The sequence below is a fragment of the Strongylocentrotus purpuratus genome, unplaced genomic scaffold (genome assembly GCF_000002235.5).
Source record: "Strongylocentrotus purpuratus isolate Spur 01 unplaced genomic scaffold, Spur_5.0 spur5_scaffold_18, whole genome shotgun sequence".
Lineage (NCBI taxonomy): Eukaryota > Metazoa > Echinodermata > Echinoidea > Camarodonta > Strongylocentrotidae > Strongylocentrotus > Strongylocentrotus purpuratus.
In genome coordinates, this window is record NW_022145603.1 from 19,649,037 (window position 1) to 19,671,401 (window position 22,365).

Here is a 22,365-nt window from a genome sequence, read left to right on the forward strand (position 1 = left end):
GAATGAAGTCAGTAGATGGTTTAACACTGTGTAAATTGATATGACTTAATGCCCTTCTGGCTCCAAACAGACAACGAGTTGACACATTCAAGAAGAATAGATGTCCTAGTTTGCTTAACAACCGTACTTTGCCGTTGGGGACCGATGTGTCGAGCTTGCTAGTGAAACCCTATCACGTTGCATGATTGCATGACGCATACCTGGACAACTATTATTCGGTGGTTGATTTACAGCATGAGTACACATTTTAAGTTCAACCCTAGACAAAGAGATGCACTACCTGTATTACCCTAACCAAGTCTCTTAAAGCCCCACTGCACTACTTATAGCTACTTGCGCCCTCTATAAAGCAAACAATGCCTAATAGGTGCCCGTTGGTCCCCCATGATCCTCTGTTTCCTATGTTAATTGAGAGCTGATTTGATGAGATAACCACTTGTCAGTGACCTTGCAGGGAGGTCTAATCCCTCCTGGCCAAACTAGTACAGATGGGCTTTAATGGGTGTACAAGTCTCTCACACGGCAAACACGTGGTCCCATCAAAAGATACCCGTAGTCCCTCAAAGAGTCTTTGGGTGAGGGATGTATATCAGGCAATCACTTTTCCTATGGGGCAATTGGTGGAAAATGCAGAACATTACATAAGGCCTGTTGGTCACCAGACTGAAGGCTAATCCTGGATATTGATAACCCCTGCGCGAATACTCAAACGGAAAAAAGAGGAAATGTATAAGAATGATAATTGCATCATACACCTGTGGCAATCCACCAATCAAGGTCTTATTACAATTGCCTCTTACATAATCTCTGCAGCAGTCTGTATCAGATTCCATTATCAAGAACTTAATCAAGGGAACTTATCGATCAGGGGAGCACATGAAACAAAAGACCTCCCTAACCAATATATATTAGTAGAGAAACAGTGGAAACTTGAGGTCGTCTAGAAACATGTCAGAATTGCCGATTTAAAGAGAAGGTTGGGTTCTGGGAAGAGGTGGAAAATAATTTGTGAGCGTTATCATTGTAATTATGCAAGTATGGAAGAACATCAGATAATAAATGTTCCCTGAAAAGCATGGTTCTTCAAATGCTTTCATAAATTTGACTAAACAATTATGGAAAGCCGTTAGCATGTATGAACATATTTTGTAAAAGTTATTTCAAATGGCATAACATGTTTATTCCAATCATTCATATTTTCTATTATCATAGAGATTTCATGTTCTTGATGTGGAATTTATAAAAAGTCTAAAATACTTGAATTTTTTATTCTGATTATATTCCATTATAAGGCTACAAATGGCTCTCCATAATATTTAAGTCCAACATAGAGATAAGTTAAACTTAGGATCTTTGTGAAACACCCACTGAACTCAACTTTATCTTTAAGATAGGAAAGTGCTACAACATATATCAAACTGTATATCTACTCAAGATATGAACCCACTGGGAGGTATTAAGATGGATATTGTGTGTCTTCTATTTTGAGGGTGGTTTGACCTTTTAAGGTCAAGCCACATCCTTGTTTTTGTCTCCTCGGCGGCGGCGTAACCACATGTCTATGCCTCTCAACCACAAATTTCTTCCTCTGCACTTTCCTTTCTGTTGATATCATTAAATATGGTATACTTCTTTTCGCCCCTCTCACTCTCTCTCTCGCACACTCTCTTTTTCTCTTTCTCACAAAGACATTCATACTCTCTCTATCTCACTCTCTCTCTCAATCACACACACACACACACACTCTCTCTCTCTTCTCATAAATGCATTCATACTATCTATCCTACTTTCTTCCTCTCTCTCTCTCTCTCTCTCTCTCTCTGACTCTCCCTCTCATACAGGTACTCATGCTATCTCCCTGACTACAGATCTGTAACAGACACACCCTACTCCCATCTCTACCCCAGCATCACCTGAGTGACTTTCCTCTGCACCCTCTCTCTATCTTTGTCTCTCTCAGAACGGCTCCATAATTTCATAAATCTGCAAAACATCTCCCCCTATTCCTCTCATCTTCCTTTGTTCTCCAAATCTCTCCTTCTCTTTCTCCTCCCCCTCTGTCTCTCCTCCATTCATCTTCCTATTACTCATTTCCCTCCCCTCTCTCTGTCTCTCTCCCTTTCCCTCCTCCTCTCTCTGTCTCTCTCCCTCTGATCACCCGATCTCCTCCCTTCATCTTCCCGTTACCCATTTTCCACCCGCTCTCCCTCTCTCTGTCTCTCTGTCTCACAGTCTCTCTCCCTTTGATCTCCTGCCCCCCTCTCCTCCCTTCATCTTCCTATTACCCATTTTCCTCCCATCTCCCCCTCTCTCCTTCTCTCTGTCTCTCTCCGTCTCTTTCATGCAAAACCTAAAACCCTCTCCCCCCCCCCTCACCTCACTTCATTTCCCTGTTACCCATTTCCCTCCCCTCCCTCTCTCTCCTTCTCTTTCTCGGTCTTTACCCTCTCCCTCCCTCTCCTCTCATCTGCACCCGCAAGCACTTTTGAATGACTCTCCTTCTCATCCTCTCTCTCAGGACGGCTCAGTCATTCCATAAATATGTATCTTTGTCTCTCTCCTTCTGATCTCCCGCCCCCCTCTCTTACTTCATCTTCCAATTACCCATTTTCCTCCCCCTCTCTCCCCTTCCCTCCCCCTCTCTCCTTCTCTTTCTCTTTTCTCCCTCTCCCTCCCCCTCCCCCAATCTGCACCCGCAAGCACTTTCTGAATGACTCTCCTTCTCATCCTCTCTCTCTCAGGACGTTTCAGTCATTCCATAAATATGGAATAGAGACAGAAATAGAGTGACACTAATCCAACACCCTAAAGGTCCAATCAACACCTCGACTTGTTGCTAGTACCAAGAAATGATCTCATTTAATCCATGCAGTCACATGCCTTTGCAACATTCCCTGTCAATCACAGAAGTTTGAACCTACTTAAAGGTAAAGACCAGTTTTGGAAACGCCCCCCTCTCAAAAAATGAAATGGAAGCTCTTATTACCAATCATGTGAAAGAATATGTTTTGACTAATACATGATGATAACAATTTTGCCGGGAAACCGCCTACTAATTGATATATTTGGTAAATTAGTTTATCTATTGGTGTGTGAGAGATAAAAACGCATGTGTCGTGCAGGTGTGCGTAGTCCCATAACATCTTTCTGTGTACAGTACTTGTAACTTCATGAAGACTTGGCCAAATTTCTTATCATTTTGATGATTCCAGAACCTTGCAGTACATCTATGCTAGATGATCAACCTTTTCTGATGGATTTCACGTTTCTTTCACAATGCAATCGCATGATCATAACTGGTCTTTATCTTTAACCCTTGATTCGCCTCATGTGCTGATTGTCACACACACAAAAACACACACACTCAAATAGAAAGTAGAGTTCTGGGACCCGTTTCCCAAAGCCTTTTTTTCAACGACAAATGACAAAAGTCAGTGACAAATCTGTTGATAACCAATCAGAAGCAAGGATTTCACTAGCTTCTAACAAAAACTGTCATTTGTCACTGATGACAAGTTCTGTGAAATGGGGCCCTGGTGGCAGTGAAATATAAATTGCAACCTATTTTTTTGTTCTTTGAGTTGTCATTTTTGAAGAAGGCCTTCATAAAAATGTCCCCTGAAAAAAAAATTGCTCTTCAAGTCATCATATTTGATATCCACGTATGACATGAAAGAACTAAATTGTTTGGACCAAACATTCGTGCCAGATGTTGATTGATTTGATGATTGCGAAACCTCACAGGCTCACAGTATACCCTAATTCTGATAAAGTACAATCTTTTCCATTTGCTTTCAGTTTCTTTACAGAATACAATTGCATGATCATACCTGAAATTTATCTTTAAAGTGTTGCAATCAACTAGACGTGCGTAGGCAATTTGTAACAATCTATTTATTGTTTTACTGTCATGTAATTTTAGATCTCTCTCTCTCCCCCTCTTTCTCTTTCTTATTTTTATATTTTTTATCTCTCTCTTATATCTCGTTTTGTCTCTCTCTTTCTCACCTTTTTACCCTGCCCTCTCTTTCTCTCTCTCTCTCTCCCTCTCCCCTATGTCCTACTCTCTCTCTCTTTCCCTCTCCCCTATGTCCTACTCTCTCTTTCTCTCTCTCTCTTTCCCTCTCCCCTATGTCCTACTCTCTCTTTCCCTCTCCCCTATGTCCTACTCTCTCTTTCTCTCTCTCTCTTTCCCTCTCCCCTATGTCCTACTCTCTCTTTCTCTCTCTCTCTTTCCCTCTCCCCTATGTCCTACTCTCTCTTTCTCTCTCTCTCTTTCCCTCTCCCCTATGTCCTACTCTCTCTTTCTCTCTCTCTCTTTCTCCCTCTCCCCTATGTCCTACTCTCTCTCTCTCTCTCTCTCTCTTTCTCCCTCTCCCATGTCCTACTCTCTCTCTCTCTCTTTCTCCCTCTCCCCTATGTCCCCCTCTCTCTCTCTTTCCCTCTCCCCTATGTCCTACTCTCTCTCTTTCTCTCTCTCTCTCTTTCCCTCTCCCCTCTGTCCCACTCTCTCTCTCACACACAGACACACACACATACATTTCCCCCTCTCATTCTTTCTCACTCAGTATGTCTGTCTGTCTCCCTTCGGTCTCTATCTTTCTGTCTCTCTTTCTCTCTCTCTCTCTCATGTTCCAAATGTATATTCTCCTCTTTCCTAATGCACTTTATCATACAATAGCACACCTAATATCAAGGTCTAATCTTCTGCTTTTCCCTTACCCATTAATCAGTAACCCTCACTCATTCCAATGCCCTTCTTTTGAACAACACAATGCTATACTTCATGGTCTATATCCCAATGTAATTGAGCCAATTCTCTCTGCGGTTTCTTTCTGCGTTGGTGTGAAAATGAATCCAAACCGGAGCAAATCCTATTGATTATTCCCGTAATTGCTGTCAGATATGAGGAACACGAAACAAATTAAAATGACTGATGTGCAGCACCACTGAGTCAATCACGAAATAGGTTACAGGATGATAAAGCTGACAACAGATATTTTGGGGCGATCCTCCTCCTACATCTTAATTAACATCCCACGCACAAGGATTTGACGGGCGACCCAACATCTTCACTGGCGTCAATTATTTTGGGATTTATTTTGTCAAAAGTTTGGGGTAAGGTTACGGGTTGCAATTTGGTTTTAGTTCAGCATTGGGGTAGGGTTAGAGTTAGGATTAGGGGTAGGGTTAGGATTCGGCTTAGTGCCATTATACATGTACATGTAAAAAGAAAGGCAAATAGGCAATGGAAGGTGATGTTTGGGCACATTTTCATGAGGGGCACCTTTTCCTCAAATATAAACTCTTTCATTTACAAATTGAAATGTTTGACAATTTTTGAAGTGAAATGGCTGAAATTACATATCTGGGCACCTCCTGTCTGAATATGATGCAATGCGGGCATGTCGTTGAATCTGCAGTATTGGTTTGAAATCCGCAGGGGGCTGGAGCCCCACTAGCCCTCCACCCCATCTTTCCCTACGCCAATGCAGTGTATTAACTATTAATCAGACAAGGCTGGTATACTTACATGGATTTAAGGCTGTGGGACACCATGCGGAGAGGCTCAGAGGGAAACTCGACCAAACCGTTTACTTGGAGAATCCTGCAAGAGGAAAATAGAGAGAATTATAACTTTTCTGGCAAGTTTATATGTAATGTTTACATTAGCATCTTGCCACACTGGAAGAACTGACATGTTAACATTAAGACAAAAATGAACACCTTATCCACGAATAACAAATATGAGTAATGTTTTAAAATTTTAAAGCTATGATAAAATTACATTTTCAGTCAGCAAAAAATAGTAATCTAATCCAACAAATTTTACAAAAATTGAATGTTTTTAAGTGTAATAATAATAATAATAATAATAAGTTCTTGTATAGCACATAATACATTATGAAATAACATCTCTATGCGCTTCCAAAGAGATTGGAGGTACCCATTTACCTCACATGGGTTAAAAACCAACTATTGAAGCAAATTTTTAGCTCAGTTCAGTCTATAAAGTAGGATTTTTTGCATAGATAACAATAATAATAATACATTATATCTCTAAAGCGCTTAATACTAATGTTTCTAAGTGCAAGAAAAAGAAGAAAGGAAAAGGAAGGAAAACTGAGAGATACCAAAGAAACATGTTAAAAATATTAAATTACAAGTAAACAGACTTAGCCTCCCTCTCGAGTATATATATATATATATATATATATATATATATATATATATATATCCCTCGTTTAAAATAGACTTGTTTTCTTCTTTACATTACCATTAGAAGCGGAAACTATCGACCCATGAAAAACAAAGTCAGACAAACCTCATCAGTTAAACTGAGAAAACACATGTATTTAGAACACCATGACCTCTAATATCTAACAATGGCACCAAGTATAGAGGTACCCACCATTAACATGCAACCTTTGAGTAGTTTGCCAAAATAGGCTAATCGAAGAGGAGCTCGAAAGAAACGTCAGTGTTGCTAATTTGTGGTCATGGCCTTCCATTTCTGTATATTATCTGTTATTCTTTAAAAATCTGGTATTGCTGAATTCATTTTTGGTTGCCCGTTTCTTCAGACTTTGCAGATATGTTAGGCATTGCCTTTCCCCGCTTCTCTCTCCAGTAATCTTCCCCGCTAATATTGTTTTTACTAGATTACCCTTTCTGTAATTGTGACCAACACATTGCATTTGCCTGTTACTTATTGTGTTGATGAGCGATTAATTTTCTGAACATTTCTTCAATCTGTAATCTTATCTGTCCATGATATATTCATAATTTTTCTCAAGAATCACGTCTCTGTACCCTGTTACCTTCTTTCAATATGGTTCACATATGAGGTTCATTTAAACACCTTTTTTGTGTGTGAGTGAGCTCGTTAACTCTCAAACTGCGGGCTCGATACATTCTATATAAAGGTTAAGATTGTTTCCACAACTCTACCCTGTGATCTTCTTTCAATATGGTTCACATACGAGTTCCTTTAAAACACGTTTCTTTCGTGTGAATGAGCTCCTTAACTCTAACCTCAAAGGAGCAATACACAGTGTATTCTATATTAAAGTTAAGATTGTTTCCACAAATGTAGCCTGTGATCTTCTTTCAATTTGGTTCAACGATAAGTTCCTTTAAAACACGTTTCTTTCGGTGTGAATGAGCTCCTAAACTCTATCCTCAAAGGCCCAAATACACAGTGTATTCTATATTAAGGTTCAGATTCCTTCCACAACACTTCTTGGCTTGATAATGGGTCCTCGACTTGTAACACCTGCCCAAACATAACATGTTTTTAGGCATAACAAGACTCTGTCCTCCGCTGTGAGCCAGAAGGGCGCTAACACTATACAACCTAGACGTCTTATGGTGCCCTTACGCAGAGACAGCGCACTTACGGGTCTCGGATGATGGTAAGTAAAGATGAACGAGGATGGGTATGGGGGTAAAAAAGGGAGATGAGGAAGAAGACAGAGAGGGAAATGAATAGGGTAAGAGGGAGGCAAGAAGGGCGGGGAGTATGGCAGAAAGAGATAAATTGGGATAGGGGAAGAGAGATGTGCCAGAGACATACAAGAAGAGACATAAACGTAGAAGGAAAAAAAGTGTACATAAAAAGAGTATCTATGAACAAGAGAACAAGATATGCAGAGGGAGAGAGGGGAGATAAACAGAGAGAGAGAGAGAAGGCAAAGAAGAGAGACAGAGAAGACAGAGACAGAGAAGAGAGAGAAAGAGAGAGAGAGAGAGGGGGAGAGAGAGAGAGAGGCAAGAAGGACAGGGAGTATGGCAGGAGGGATAAACTTGCAAGAGGTAAATTGGGGATTGGGGATTGGGGGAGAGAGGTATCCCAGAGACATAATGTAGACAAAAAGAAAAGGGAAGAAAACAAAGTGTACATACCAAGAGTATCTATGAACAAGAGAAAAAAGAAATACAGAGGAAGAATGACAGAAAGAGGGAGAGAGGGGAGATACAGAGAGAGAGAAAGAGAGAGAAGACAGAGAAAAGAGACGAGAGAGAGAGAGAGAGAGAGAGAGAGATGGAGAGAGAGAGATGGAGAGAGAGAAAGAGAAATGCAGAAGGGGGGGGGGGGGGAGGAGGGGAGAAGCTGGCAATTATACTTCATTCATGTCTTGAAAGAGAAAAAACACAAAAACAAATTGATGTGTTATCAATGCTAGCATTTTTACAAGTCATTTTTAGTACCCTTCATTCAAAACCACTAGCTAGGAGATTTATTCATAATTCAAGAAGCATTTCATGAACATGTGTTTTCACAATTACTATCCACTTCAAAACAACCGATTTATATATAAAGTGATTTGGCTCGGGCAACTGAAAACGTACCGAAATCTGCATAAATAATTAAAAGCGGCGTGTGATTAAGAGACCTCTCCATGGGGAGCATCTCAAGGTGCTTGGATACACATGGATATGCAAGTACCATCTAAGGGTGCGTTTATGCTCAACCTTTTCTGGCCAGAATGAGGCATTTGTTACGTGTTTAGTTCAAAACACGGTTGCATTCTTTCTCATTTTTGTAGAATCACAGGAAATCGCTGATCGTAAACTCACAAAAAGGTGCGTTTTGGATCGCTGATTCTGGAGAAGCATAAACGCACAACCATTTGTAAACGTGTTTGAATGGGGTCAATGTAGCATGCGCAGTGCAGGTTTGCGAATCCAGCTGCAGAGCCAGAATCATGCCTGGAGGAGCCAGAGAACTGAGCATAAACAGTACACCATGGAACTGCGATAACGATGAGCGTTTACGAGGAGCGTTTCAAATTGTTTCAAGTCTGCCTTCAAAATTGAGCATAAACGCACCCTTAGTGCACTTTGGCATCACATGAAAATATAAACGCATATGGTATACCCCCTCCTTCCCCTCCCCCCACAAGGGAGGACAATTAAGGGAAAAAAGAATGCATGAAGAAACAAAGATGTCTACACTACAATTCAAATAAAGGAATTTGACTCAAGCTTTAAAATGTTGAACACATGGACACCTAAATGATGTGACATAATTTTGTTTTTGATTTTATTTTGTGTTGGTATTAGTTTGCTCCTTTTGTTGCCTGAAGAAACTTGAAAAAAAACATATTGATAACATTCATTACAATGTGTTTCCAGGTAGGTTTAAAAAGAGAAACAAAATTAAAAAACAATAGTTGACAACTTATGCATATAAACCTGTGTACATGTGTGTTTAAAGTTATTGCAAACCAAGAAACTACAAAGTGAGCAACACTACAGAGAGGTATTAGTACAAGAACAGCGGCAAAGAAGAGCTACAAATTTGAAACCATAATACAAGTTTAGATAATGATAATCCTCTATGCAATACACATATGGCTTCAAATCATTAGTTCTATGTCTTACTTTTACATCCCGCTGCCACTCTAAAAATTATCCCCAATTACACTCAACTGACATTTGTAATCACTATTGCTATTCACTAATAAGCAACAGCTAGAAACTCTCTCTCTCTCTCTATCTCACTCTCTCTCTCTCTCTCTCTCTTTCTATCTTCCCTACTTTTCTATCTTCCTTTCATTGCTATCTCTCACTTTTTTTCTCTCTATATATTTATGTCTCCTTTGAATTTCTCAAAACATTTTCCCTCCTAATTGTTTCTTTCATTCTCTTTATTTCTGTACCTCAATCAAGCCCCCCCCCCCCCTTACTCCTACATGCTCTACTTCTATTCTGATTCTCCTTCTCTTTATCTCTTTCTTCTCTCTCCTTTTCTCCTTCATCTCTCTTTTTCTCTCCTCTCTTTCTTTCTCTGTATATCACTCCTTTGCTATTTATAAATCTATCTTTCAATTATTTTTTGTTGTTCTCTATCTCTCTCTGTCTATCTCTCTCTCTCTTTGTCTCCCTCTCTCTCTCTCTCACCGACTCTTTTTGGATCCCCCCTCTCTCTCTCTCTCTCTCTCTCTCACTGACTCTTATTTTGATCCCTCTCTCTTCCTCTCTCTCTCTCTCTCTCTCTCTCCCCTTACCACCATACCCTTATTGCTACTTATTCTTCCTTTAGCTTATAAGCACACATAAACAGGATCAACGTACATGTAAATATTATGTCACAATTTCCCCCTTTTTTTTTCTTTACCGCTTCTAAAGAAAAGAAGAAATCTAGAGTATGTGATCCTTCTAAGAACTTGTCTCCATTTATCTGGAGGAGAAATCCTTCATAACTCTCTCGGGCCCATTTCATAAATTGGAATTTTCCCGGTTTGTCGGTGAATAGGGTGCTTAGCGGAATCACGCAGTAGATTACAAATTGTCATAACAGAGCATCAAGGCCGTCTCCTGTTTCCATTCAGGTTCTGAAGAAAAGAAAGTGGGTGAAGAAATGCCGTGGAGAAATAAAAAAAAAGTGTATCAAGCTGAAGTTCGTATCTTCAAAAGGACAGTGTAGTTGCAGAGGTTACCAGAATCAAGTTGTTCTTAAGATCACGTACTGCTTGGTACGGTCAGGTGCTTGCATTGTGAAAAGAGCTTCCTAAAAGTGAAGGAAAATTTCTATGAGGTACTGGATAGGTTGAATATATTGTTGTACGTACAACTGGACCTCTAGGAAGAACAGAGCCCAAAATGAAGAAAAAAATTGTAAAAGACCAAGTGTTTTTGTTTCAAACTACTTCCCAACAACTAACTTTATATACAATTTTACCTGAACTTTTAAAAGAATGCTCCAAACTTCCTACGATTGGCCCATTTACACAGCCCAAACGCTATTTGAAAAATCCTTGATTTTTCAAATACCACTTACACTACTACGAAATCCCTTAAAAAACGTTGATGTTTGCTCATTACGATATTAGGGGTAAGTAGTGCAAATGGACGTTTGTTACTGCTCTGCATGCAATCGCACAGAAGCGAGTTGAGTAACGTGACAACAAAAATGTGCAGAGAGCAGGCATTTACACTGCAAAATTTTTTGCCAGCATTGAACAAAAAACACACTCCAGAGGGGAATTTTTAGATTTTGTTTTTTTCTTCATGTTTGCCGGTATTTGCATAAAAAAACCCTCTGGAATGTGTACAACATTGATGCTTTTAGCTTGCAGTGTAAACGCAGCTAAAGTGTGAATTTTTGTTGTGAACGAAAACACCACCATTCTTGACAAATAATTTGTTCCAAATTGATATGTTGCTATCATGATGGTGCCATTCTTTATTTACAGCTAGAAAATGCTCCAGATCATTGTAGTCTAAACGCCGTTGGGAATTTTCACGGAGTTTCCCCGAGATGTCTCATGGGTTTCGACTTCTGGTTCAGTTTCCGCACAAGTAGAATTTGAGATCCAGTGCAACACAGTTAAAATGCCAAGTGAGCCCCTCAAGCCGAGAGTGAGGAGCAGAAATATCACGGGGACTCAAATATCATAGATTCTATACATTTTCTCTCACTGGATAAAAGTCATGTTTTGTTGCATTGCACGGATCTAGCGATCCTTTTGAGGAGAAATGTATGTCTTTGCAGCTCCTGATTCTTTTCTATCGCTCCCTCCATCTCTCCCGCTTTCTTTCTGCCTTTTGTCCTTTCCTTCTTTTTCTCTTTCTACCTCTTATTTGTCTAGCTGTTTCCTTCTCTTTTTGCTCAGAGCAATTCCGGTGTTAATATTTGTATCAGTACGATATTTATTCATGAATGCATTTGTGATGTGGCTCAATAAGCTACTGCAGTGTGTACATACCTGCCAACATTTAAAAATGAGAATTAAGAATTTTAAGCACGGTATGTCTTCGAAAATAAGAAATCTGTACCCTTAACAGGTGTTCGCACATGCAGCGGCAGTATAACTGGCAATACGCGGTAAATCTGTGCAAAAAAGCTAATACAAATTCGCTGCTCAATCATGCAGCTTTTCAACGCACGCAATACGTGAACTCTCACATCGCGGCATATGATCAAACAAGCTTAATTTGGCTTAAGCAACACAATAAAAATATAAATATTTAAAAAAATAAATAAATACAACAAAAAAAATTTAAAAAAAAAAATTTAAAAAAAAAAATTTAAAAAAAAAAATTAAAAAAAAAAAAAAAAAAAAAAAAAAAAAAAAAAAAAAAAAAAAAAAAAAAAAAAAAATCGAAATTTTGAAAATCCGGGATCTCCCACATTTTGGGGTCCTAAAAATCCAGAAAAACAGGATATGCCGGATTATTCGGGAGGGTTGGCAGGTATGTGTGTATATTTGGAAGAATTCAGTAATCAACAGAATAAAGAGATTTTGAAACTATCCAAAGAACGAAGAGTAACTCTGCACTACTTGTAGCTACTTGTACCCTCTATACAGCAAACAATGCCTAATCGGTGCCCATTGGTCCCAGATGGTTCCCTTTTTCATATCTTAATTGAGAGCTGATTTGATGAGATACCGACCAGTCAATGACCACGCAGGGAGGTCTCATCCCTCCTGGCCAAACTAGTGCAGTGGGGCTTTAAAGAATATAGTTTTTAATAAACAGTTGATTTATTAAGTAGCTGAATAGATATAAAACAAGATGCTTTTACCAGTAAAATAACAAAACTTGTTTCATATCTACTGTAGATCAAGTAATAATAAAAATAATGATAACATTAATAATATTGATGGTAGTCGTGTAAAGCATGCATGTCTGGCTCATTGCCACTCCTAGCGCTCCATTATTACCACCCTGGCTTCAGGGATTTGAACCCTGTACCTTGTGGTTTACAGTCCAAAGACTTATCCACTGGACCACAACACCTTTACAAGTAGTAACCAAATGGACTACAAATAATTATGTATCGGTATGCAAGATTTGATAATTTCTACCTCTCCCTCTCTACATTCTCTCCCTGTCTTCCCCATCTCCCTCTCTCTCTCTCTCTCTCTCTCTTCCCTTACATCACTCTCTTCCCCTCCTCTTCTCTTTTACTTCTCCCTTCTCCTATCAATTTTTCTCTCACACACTCACTCTCTTACTTTCCCTCCTCTCCTTCTTACCACTTACATCCTCTCTTACTGTTTCCGCTCATACTGCCAACAATGTCACCTCTCACTCTCTCCACCACCCTCTAGATCTTTAACTCTCTGTTATTTGATTTTTTTTTACCTCTTCTCCATTCTCCCTCTCTCCCCATATTCCCTTCCATCACTATCTTCCCCTCCTTTTCCCTTTTATTTCTCCCTTCCTCTATCAGTTCCTCTTTATCTCACTTTCTTTACCCTCTACTCTCCTTCTAACCGCTCTCATTCTTCCTTACTCTTTCTGCTCAAAATACCAATAATGTCACCACATTCACCTCTCCCTCTCTCTCTCCGTCACCCTTTCCCTCTCTCCATCGCTCTTTCCCTCTCTCCATCACTCTCCCCCTCTCTCTCCATCACCCTCCTAATCTCACGTGGTCTCTCCATCTTTCCTTCCTATCCCCTGTATCCTAGATCTTTAACTCTCCGGTAACAAAGCCCCGGTTCCCTCCATCCCCCAGGAGCTAAGAGCACGGCGGCTTAGTGATGAGTGGGACCTTAATCCATTTTACAATGTGTGAATCTTAGCTTTAGGTGGAATCACTTAATGCATCAATAGAGGTATTCATGACATGCCATTGGTATGGGGTCTGTTCACACAAACATCTTAAGCCGGATCAAGCTTGAATTTGATTCGGGTTTATTTGTTTAGATCTATATGATACAGGTTCATGAATAACTTAATGCATCAATAGAGGTATTTATGACATGCCATTGGTGTAGGGTTGGTTCACACCAACATCTTAAGCTGGATCATGATTCGATTTGATTCTGGTTTACTCGTTTTGATCTATTTATTGTTTGCAGAGATGCCAGTTAAAATTGATCAGAGTGCCTGAAATCACCTAGAATGAGCCATTTTGCACACAAAGAAGCCTTAACTATGGCCTGAAAATAACTCACCACGACCTGAATTCAGGCTTTAGACCAAAAACTGGCATCCCTGTGTTTGTTATAGGAAAATATGATACAGGTGAATGTACATGCATCAACATAGTAAAATGTAATAAACCTGTGCATCAAGAAAAAAATGAAGATATTAAGAAAAAGAATGACCCCAAAACATCATTAAGTTGAAATCTGAGAACTGAAAAAATGGTACGACGGGACACACTAAAAAGATTTCACTGATTGTTCTTAGTATAGCACAGGGAAAAAATACACAAGGGCTCAGGGCGAATTAGCCCCGAAATGCTAAAAAGAGCCCCCCCCCCCCCCCCAAAAAAAAAAAAAAAAAAAAAAAAAAAAAAAAAAAAAAATTGCATAGAGTTCAATGCAAAACAAAATAAACAGAGTTATTTTCATGCAAGCAAGCTTGAAAAGTAGCCCCAATTTTTTTTAGAAATTTGTTTCCCTGGTAGAGCATGCTATTTAAATGTATTTGACTTGGATGCGCTAATACAATTATTCTAGAAGTGGAGTAATCTCTAGAGTTCGAGAGTATTTACAGACCAAAGAATAATCAAGAGGAATGAGAATCTGGGCCGAATCATCATCTAAATCCTGCCTACTAATGGCTGATATGCTAATAATGGAAAAGGTTTGCTGAGATTGTAATCCTGGGGGGTGTTTCACAAAGACTCTAAGTTGAACTTAAATCTAAGTTGGACTTAAATATTATGGAGAGCCATTCGTAGCCTTAAAATGAAATATATTCAAAAGCAGAAATTGAAGTATTTTAGAATTTTCATAAATTCCACATCAAGAACATGACTTCTCCTTGATACTAGAAAATATGAATGATTTGGATCAACATTTTATGCCTGTAAAAATAGGTTTTACAAAATATTTTCAAAGATGCTAACGGCTTTCCATAATTGTTAAGTCCAACTTGCAGATAAGTTCAACTTAAGATCTTTGTGAAACACCCCCCTGATCAATTTCTCAGTCAAAATTGATATCCCTGTTTTTATTAGGGCTTATTCACAACAAGGTTTAACTTATAATTATCTGGCTAATGTAATGTGTGTATTCACACAAAATATTTGAATCAAGTACAAACAAAATCTACAAAAAAGTAGGAATCCAACATCATATGAAGAAGAAAAAGGTTGACAATTGCTTAAAGCTACATGTAATCTTGAGCTATGGTATGGGCATTGTTTGTCGAAAGAACATGGCTATTATTCATTCTGGATTGTTCATCCTGCAGTAGATTGATTGTTTGAACCACTAAAGTAAAAACAAACCCACACAAACTTGCTGGAAACCATCTGCAGTAAAAACTACAACTCTCATTTGCAAACAGTGACAGGTGTTAAGCACATGGCCTTGGGCTTTTCCTTATACCTTTTTATATGCTCATTACTCAGCCAGTTTACATTTTCTATCAAAATCGTCTGGCACATGTCATTTATTTGTAATCTTGAACATTCAGAGTAAGTTTAGTTTGATTCTGTGAGAATTTATTTTCTATCAATACTAGAACTCAAACTTAACCTTTAAAGATCCGACAGTAAATGACGGTGTCTGTACATTGTAAAATTATCCGTTCACAAATTCTTTGATAATTTAAACCAAGAATAATAGTGAATGACATCAATTAGAACTAACAAACTAAACTAAACAACTCCATTAATTTTGGGCGTTACAGAAAGTGTTATGACTTTGTGACGATGACATTATTGAAGACATTCAACATGCCACCACGTATGTTACAAGTTCAACCGTCATTAAAAAGCAGGTTGCATTCTGGGAAATTGGAAAATACTTTGTGAGATTATTTACGGTTTTCTGTTTGTGAAACAATATCATTGAAATATCTTTCAGTAAATTTTGTTCAGAAAGTCATTGATAATCAACCTTTTAAAATCACTTCAAGCCATTTTTTATCTTCACAATGCAACTGAATGGCTTTAATGAATGAATTAATATTAATATTGGATTCCAGTTACACTCCAACGAGATGAACAGCTCTTCTACTCATCCACCTTTCAACATAAACAAGGTAGAGAGCTTTAATGAAGTGCATGCATTAACCTCAATTGCCTTTATAAATCAGATTTAATGAATTTATGAACGAATCCATCTCCCCTCCTGGCTTTGTGGCGATTCTATCCATCAAGGTTGATGAAATCTAAAGTAGATGGTTAATTCTTGACTAGGGCAGAGAGATGGAGCTTGTTGGATCTTCAATTCAATCAATGAATTTATTTTTCTGATGTACGTTCAGCATGGACATTTGTTTCACTAACATTTAAAATAAAGGCTCAGTGTACAAAGAACCAGGAATAGGATACATAATGGTGATGACAAAATAATAATTGTACATAGTATTTGAATTTCTCTTGGTTATGGGTTGTTTCATTTAATCAAATTACATAATTTGGCTGTCTTCATGGCATTTCTGTACAAATTCAAATTCGTCTTACCAATTTATACATAAGACAATAATATGAAGGAGTGTAATATGAAGAGAGGGGTAGAGAGAGAGAGAGAGAGAGAGAGAGATTGGGAGGCGACACAGAGAGTTGAGAAAGTAGTTTGAATTGTCTCGAGTTGGACTGCCATATCATGTGGAGTATATTACCATACAAGCACCCTTTAAGTGTGTATCAAAGGTCAACTATGGCAGTCCAAGTTGTTTGTTGCACTGCCCACCGGATGCATGCAAAGAGTTAAAGAAGACTTTGGATAATGTTTAGAGGGCATGCATGGTTAAACTTACAAGAGCTGCAGATTGTGAAGTCCTCTGAATGCGTCATTATCAATGTGTGTGATGTTGTTCCCAATAAGGCTTCTAGAAAGATGAAAAACAAGGAAAAAGAGAAAATAAGAAAAACAAAATCTTATTTCTAAAATTGTAACATGATGACGTCATAAACTCTGTTGAGCAAAAAAGGTGCATAAAACACATGTACACTAGCTTCAAGCCCTTTCAAAATATGCAATAAAAAAAGGGGGTCACACAGCGGCCAATCAGAGTAGCTATAGTAGATTCAAATTTGGAATATACATGTAAGAGGTGATATGTACAATAGTATATACAACCTACAAATCATTGTATGTAAAATATGAAATAATATCTGCATAATATTTGAATGAATCTCTACAACAATGTAATAGAGAGGCCATACTCGGCTCCAATTTATTATGATTTAATTTTCATGCACAATTAAGAGGACATGATGACATACAAGGTTGGACAGTCCAGTAGAACATAAGTCCACAGAAATCTGGAAGCCCAAAAAGACTGATCGTTATCAAGCAGGAAATAAATGGTTGATGATTGTTTTACTAGACTGCTAAGCAAGCATGCATGCTTGCAGGTAAGCAACCAGTGAACAGACGGCTTAAAGGCCCACTGCACTACTTGCAGCTACTTGCGCCCTCTATATAACAAACAATGCCTAATCGGTGACCATGCATTGGTCCCCCATGATCCTCTTTTTCTTATGTTAACTGAGAGCTGAATTGATGAGATAACCACCTGTCCAGTGACCTTGCAGGGCGCTCTAATCCCTCCTGTAAACTATGGCAGATAAGCTTTAAAGTCCTCTTGAAGGACTTGGTAATGAGGATAAATGCTGTGCCCCTTACAAGTGTATTGAATTGGTTTTGAATCAGGGACTTCCCGGTTTAGACACCACTGCTCTATACCACTGAGCCATCATATCTCCTATAAAAAGGTAGTAAGTTCCTAATTGCCAAGGTGAAATCCCACAGGAACCATCAGCCCAGCATAGCAAAGGAACATACAGATATATAGAAAGATAGAGGTTTAAAACATCCATACAGGATTTAAAATTGATCTTGAGTTGAGTTTTGTCATTGAAAGTTTTAATTTCTCATCATGTTGTTCGAAGTACACACGTCGATGCACTAGTTCATGGGCAAATTGGGCGCAGATGTTAAATCCAAGCTAACTTTGGAGCATGCCTGGATACGAAAACATTTTTCACCTGGTGCCCTTCTAAACACTCATCCACGTATGACGCAGAAACCTCTGCATTTTTTCTTTCTAAATGCGTAAAATGAATGGAGAGTGGAGATGAAAAAAGGAGCTGCGCACAAAAGCCCTCAATGTATGCATATACTCACCGCCTGTGTATTATAAGCTACATAACCGTGAAGTGCAGTACGCTTGATAAACATCGACATAAAAAGAGGCAAGATTCGAGCATCATGTGCTCGAGCCATTAATACGCACAAATACATTTCTCTGACGATTACCCCCCCCCTTTCCCCGAACATGTTCCAATGCATCCATACAGTAATCTAAATCACTCTACCTGCATGGCCCCTGGAAATGGTTGCCATGGTAATTAACGCAGTCATCAGGAGGAGAGGTGTTTGTAATTCTTTGATTAATTACCAACAAGAATCTGGAGATTGATGGACTTATCAGATACGTTATCAATGATGCAAGGACAAGTGATGAACCATACCAGATTGACAAATATAGCATCAAGGATAAGCTAGGCCTATATTCATTGAAGCTTAAAGAGTTTTGGTAGCCCCCGGTCCCCCCTCGGAAAAAAACAAAAACAAATGCCATGAAATATGTTAAATAAAGTCTCGCGTTATCTTATCATTTTATTATCTTAAAGCTTATCTGCCGTAGTTTACAGGAGGGATTAGACCGTTCTGCAAGGTCACTGGACAGGTGGTTTTCTCATCAAATCAGCTCTCAGTTAACATAAGAAAAAGAGGATCATGGGGGACCAATGGTCACCGATTAAGCATTGTTTGTTATATAGAGGGCGCAAGTCGTTACCAGTAGTGCAGTGGGCCTTTAACTCAAGGAAATCTGACAGTTTTTGAGGGTTTAAAAAACTATACATTACCTTTAAGGGTAGTGTATATCTTTAGGGAAAAATTATGAACATGAATTTAAATAGCAAGTGTATAGCAGTTCTATGTTCACTTTTGCATTCACACATTATAGAAAACAGTGGTTTAATGCTTTATATCTGAATGAGCCTTAACTTAAAAATAGGGGTGAGGCGCAACACTTTTGGAGTTGAGGATGGCAGATCGATATACCACTTATGTTTCAAATGGGGGCGGACTACAAGTGGGATTTGGCCTTTATAACTGTCAGTTCTATGAATACAATTTATTCATTTATTTACTACTTGTAGGATGAAACACCCTTTTCAGCATGAGTGCTGTTTTTCATAAGGGTCCACCAAAGAGTTTTTACATACATGTACTCTTATCAGTCACGCTTTTGGACACTTCCTAAATGATCACATACAAAGGCATCACTGATTTCCAGGCTTAGTGAATTCAACAACAACAACCCCTTTTATGTTCCGGACGTTAATCTTTCTGCCACTACGTTTCACTCATAGCTTGTTCAGACTATGGTATATCAAACTTGTACAAAGAAACATCTAATAGCGGAAGGAGTATACAGACTAGAAAATAACGTCATCTAAAGAAACTTTGTCTATAGAAATGTTGTACAGTGAAACTAATTTCGAAGTGGATAATTGACACAATGGCTGGCAAGTCATCTGTGTGCCCTCACAATAAGCCCAGCCCAGTTATACAATTTTTTTCAGACTATACAGTGGAACACTGTTTCCGTATCAAGTATTTATTCAAACATTTTTTTCACTATAGATCATTCAGACTAGAAAAATGTAAGTACTTCTTGTATAGCTACATATATACGATTCTTAGGGTATGTTTATGCTCAGCTTTTTCTGGCCAGAATGAGGCATCTGTTACGCGTTTAGTTCAAAGCACGGTTGCGTCCTTTCTCATTTTGTAGAATCACCGAAAAACGGCGATCGTAATCGCCGATCGTAAACTCACAAAAAGGTGCGTTTATGATCGGTGATTCTGGGGTAGCATAAACGCACAATCATTTGTAAACGCGTTTAAATGGGGTCAACGTAGCATGTGCAGTGCAGGTGTGTGAATCAAGCTGCAGACTCTGCACTGCACTTCTCTGGCTCCTCCAGGCATGATTCTTGCTCGGAGCCAGAATCATGTCTGGAGGAGCCAGAGAAGTGAGCATAAACAGTACACCGTGGAACTGCGATTACGATGAGCGTTTACGATGAGCGCTTCAAATCGCTCATTCTGCCTTCAAAACTGAGCATAAACGTACCCTTATATACATGTAGCTACACATGTTTACGATGACCTCTGGTAGTCCAGACGCAGGGAAAAGCTCCTTAAGCCATTCTCTCTCTTGGTGAGACATATACTGATTCTCTGATAAACTGTCTCTTAATGTGAGCCTACCTGTAGTGCTGTATGGATAATGTTACACGGAATGACATTTTATCTTGAATTATCCACTTTAATGCAACCGTTGGCGGAGAATTCCTTAAGGGTTATGACAGCTTTTGCTATGCTTTTAGACAAAGAATGTTTATTTAAATGAGTTTTAAAAAAACAAAGCAAACAAGTTCAAAGAAACAACACATAACTTCTTATTTCAGTATAGCTGTATTCTGGGGCTCAATATCCTGTGTTTGCTGCTGTGACAAACTTTCCTTGATTTCAAGTACTTTACTTTTCCTTCATATTTTTTGTCTGTTATTTCAACTCTCCCTTCTTCTCTGTCTTTCTGTCTCTCTGTCCCTCTCACTCCCTCCCTCACTCACTCACCCTCCCCTATCCCTCCCTCCTTCCCTCCCTCCCTCCTACCCATCTCCTCTACGGACTACCCCTTGTTCTTCCTCCTCCTCCTCTCTCTCTCTCTTTCTCTCTCTCTCTCTCTCTCTCTCACTCATCCCATGAACCTAAACAGGAAGAAAAATACTAAAATATATGTTTCTATGCCTATAATGTAATACTTAAATAATATTCTCAAATGTATTTTGAGAACACACTGAACAAAAGCAATTTCTAGCATAGGGAATGCACATTCCCAACAATCTGTACTTAAATAAATTCATACTACTTTTTCCTGGAAACCCTTGCTACTTAAATAGAAAGCTATATTTCAATCAAATTAGGTTCTGAAACATAAGATTGTACTGCTTTGTGTTCATTTGTATAATACACATGAATTTGGCATTTGCAACTAACCACAGAGCAAGCAGAGTACTGTTCACAAAAATCATGTATAACATTGCACAATTGAATACATTATTTCATCTAATCGTTAAATATTCCTTTTGAATGCAATATCATCTCGAAGCAAACAATTTAAAAATGAAATTGTTATAGCTAAAAATAAGCAGGTGCAAGAACATGATTCTAACAATGATTCAACTAATGAGGTATTTTAATACCGTTTTGCATTGCATATTATGTTATAAAGTTTATGTATGTCATAGTAATGTTCACTTATTTCAATAAGTGAACTTGGGGTATTTATGGCAAATGCCAATAAAATTGCAATTGGTTGATTTTTATAATTTTTGCCATCTTACTTAAAAAAGGTTTAGAATATGAATTCCTAAATAGCGACTCTTAGAATGTGGAACCAAATGAATTAAGTCAACATCAATAATAGGCTACTCATCACGAGACAGGTTTACAAACATGGAAATCCACTGCTTCCAAGCTTTCCCATAAAACAAACAAATATTGTCATTCAATCAACATATTTGCTTGAGTTTGGAGTGCATACACCGGCAGAAAAACCTTTCCATTTCTATTTCCCGATCAACAATTCATCGGCCGGATGATGACGGTTCGTGAGTATTGTCAAAATGACAGATCGGTTTCATGAACGTTGATCCAATTTTGTCAGCTTCGCTAGCTCAATTCCAAAGCATGGACAGTGAATCTAGAACACGGACGCACTTACGTTTACTTTTTCAGCCTACTTCATATTCTGGGTCATGACATTCTTTTTACGCAAACCTGTTTGAATGGTACGGTTCGTGAGCTCGATTTTCTTTTAAAGGAACTATCGGATGACAGCTGCTACTCTCTGCTAATATTCCAGCTCAATATTATGTCCATTTGCTTATCTTTATTCATGATTTCCTTTTTTGTTTCTAATCATCTAATTGGTCATTTCAAGTTTTGCTTTTATGTATATTTCATCCATTATGGTTTTAAGTCCTCTGCCTCCACTCTTTGTCATTCGCCCTCCCCCCCCCCCCCCCCTCTCTCTCTCTCTCTGTCATCCTCTCCCAGGTTTAACCCTCACTAAGTCTCTGTCTTACCAATCTATGTTTGTCTCTTTTCAAATGATGTCTGTTTTTTTGTCTATATTTCTCTTTCTCATGTCCTTGTTTTTCCCCATCACCTAGAACCTAAGTCCTTGAGTGGCCATCATTATTTACCTGTATCCTGATCTCAAAATGTTGTCATTCTGTCACAAATAATGAGCACCTTTAGAGTAAAATACAATGCTTTCATAATTTTAGTCTAATTTCATGAATTTCTATCTTTATTTTATGTTGTTCATTCTTACATTGTTTTCCACCTCTCT

At 38.5% G+C, this 22,365-nt stretch overlaps 1 protein-coding gene across 1 annotated transcript in view; it reads right to left on the reverse strand.

Annotated features, from left to right (window-relative positions):
- LOC576805 (lutropin-choriogonadotropic hormone receptor) overlaps window positions 1-22,365 on the reverse strand; it is a 69,550-nt gene that overhangs the window by 41,423 nt on the left and 5,762 nt on the right. Inside the window, exons 2-3 of the mRNA XM_030988819.1 lie at window positions 16,681-16,752; window positions 5,534-5,608 (exon numbers count right to left, since the gene is read on the reverse strand). Of these exons, the coding sequence (XP_030844679.1) occupies window positions 5,534-5,559 (26 nt within the window). The 5' untranslated portion in view covers window positions 5,560-5,608; window positions 16,681-16,752. The remainder of the gene's footprint in view (window positions 1-5,533; window positions 5,609-16,680; window positions 16,753-22,365) is intronic.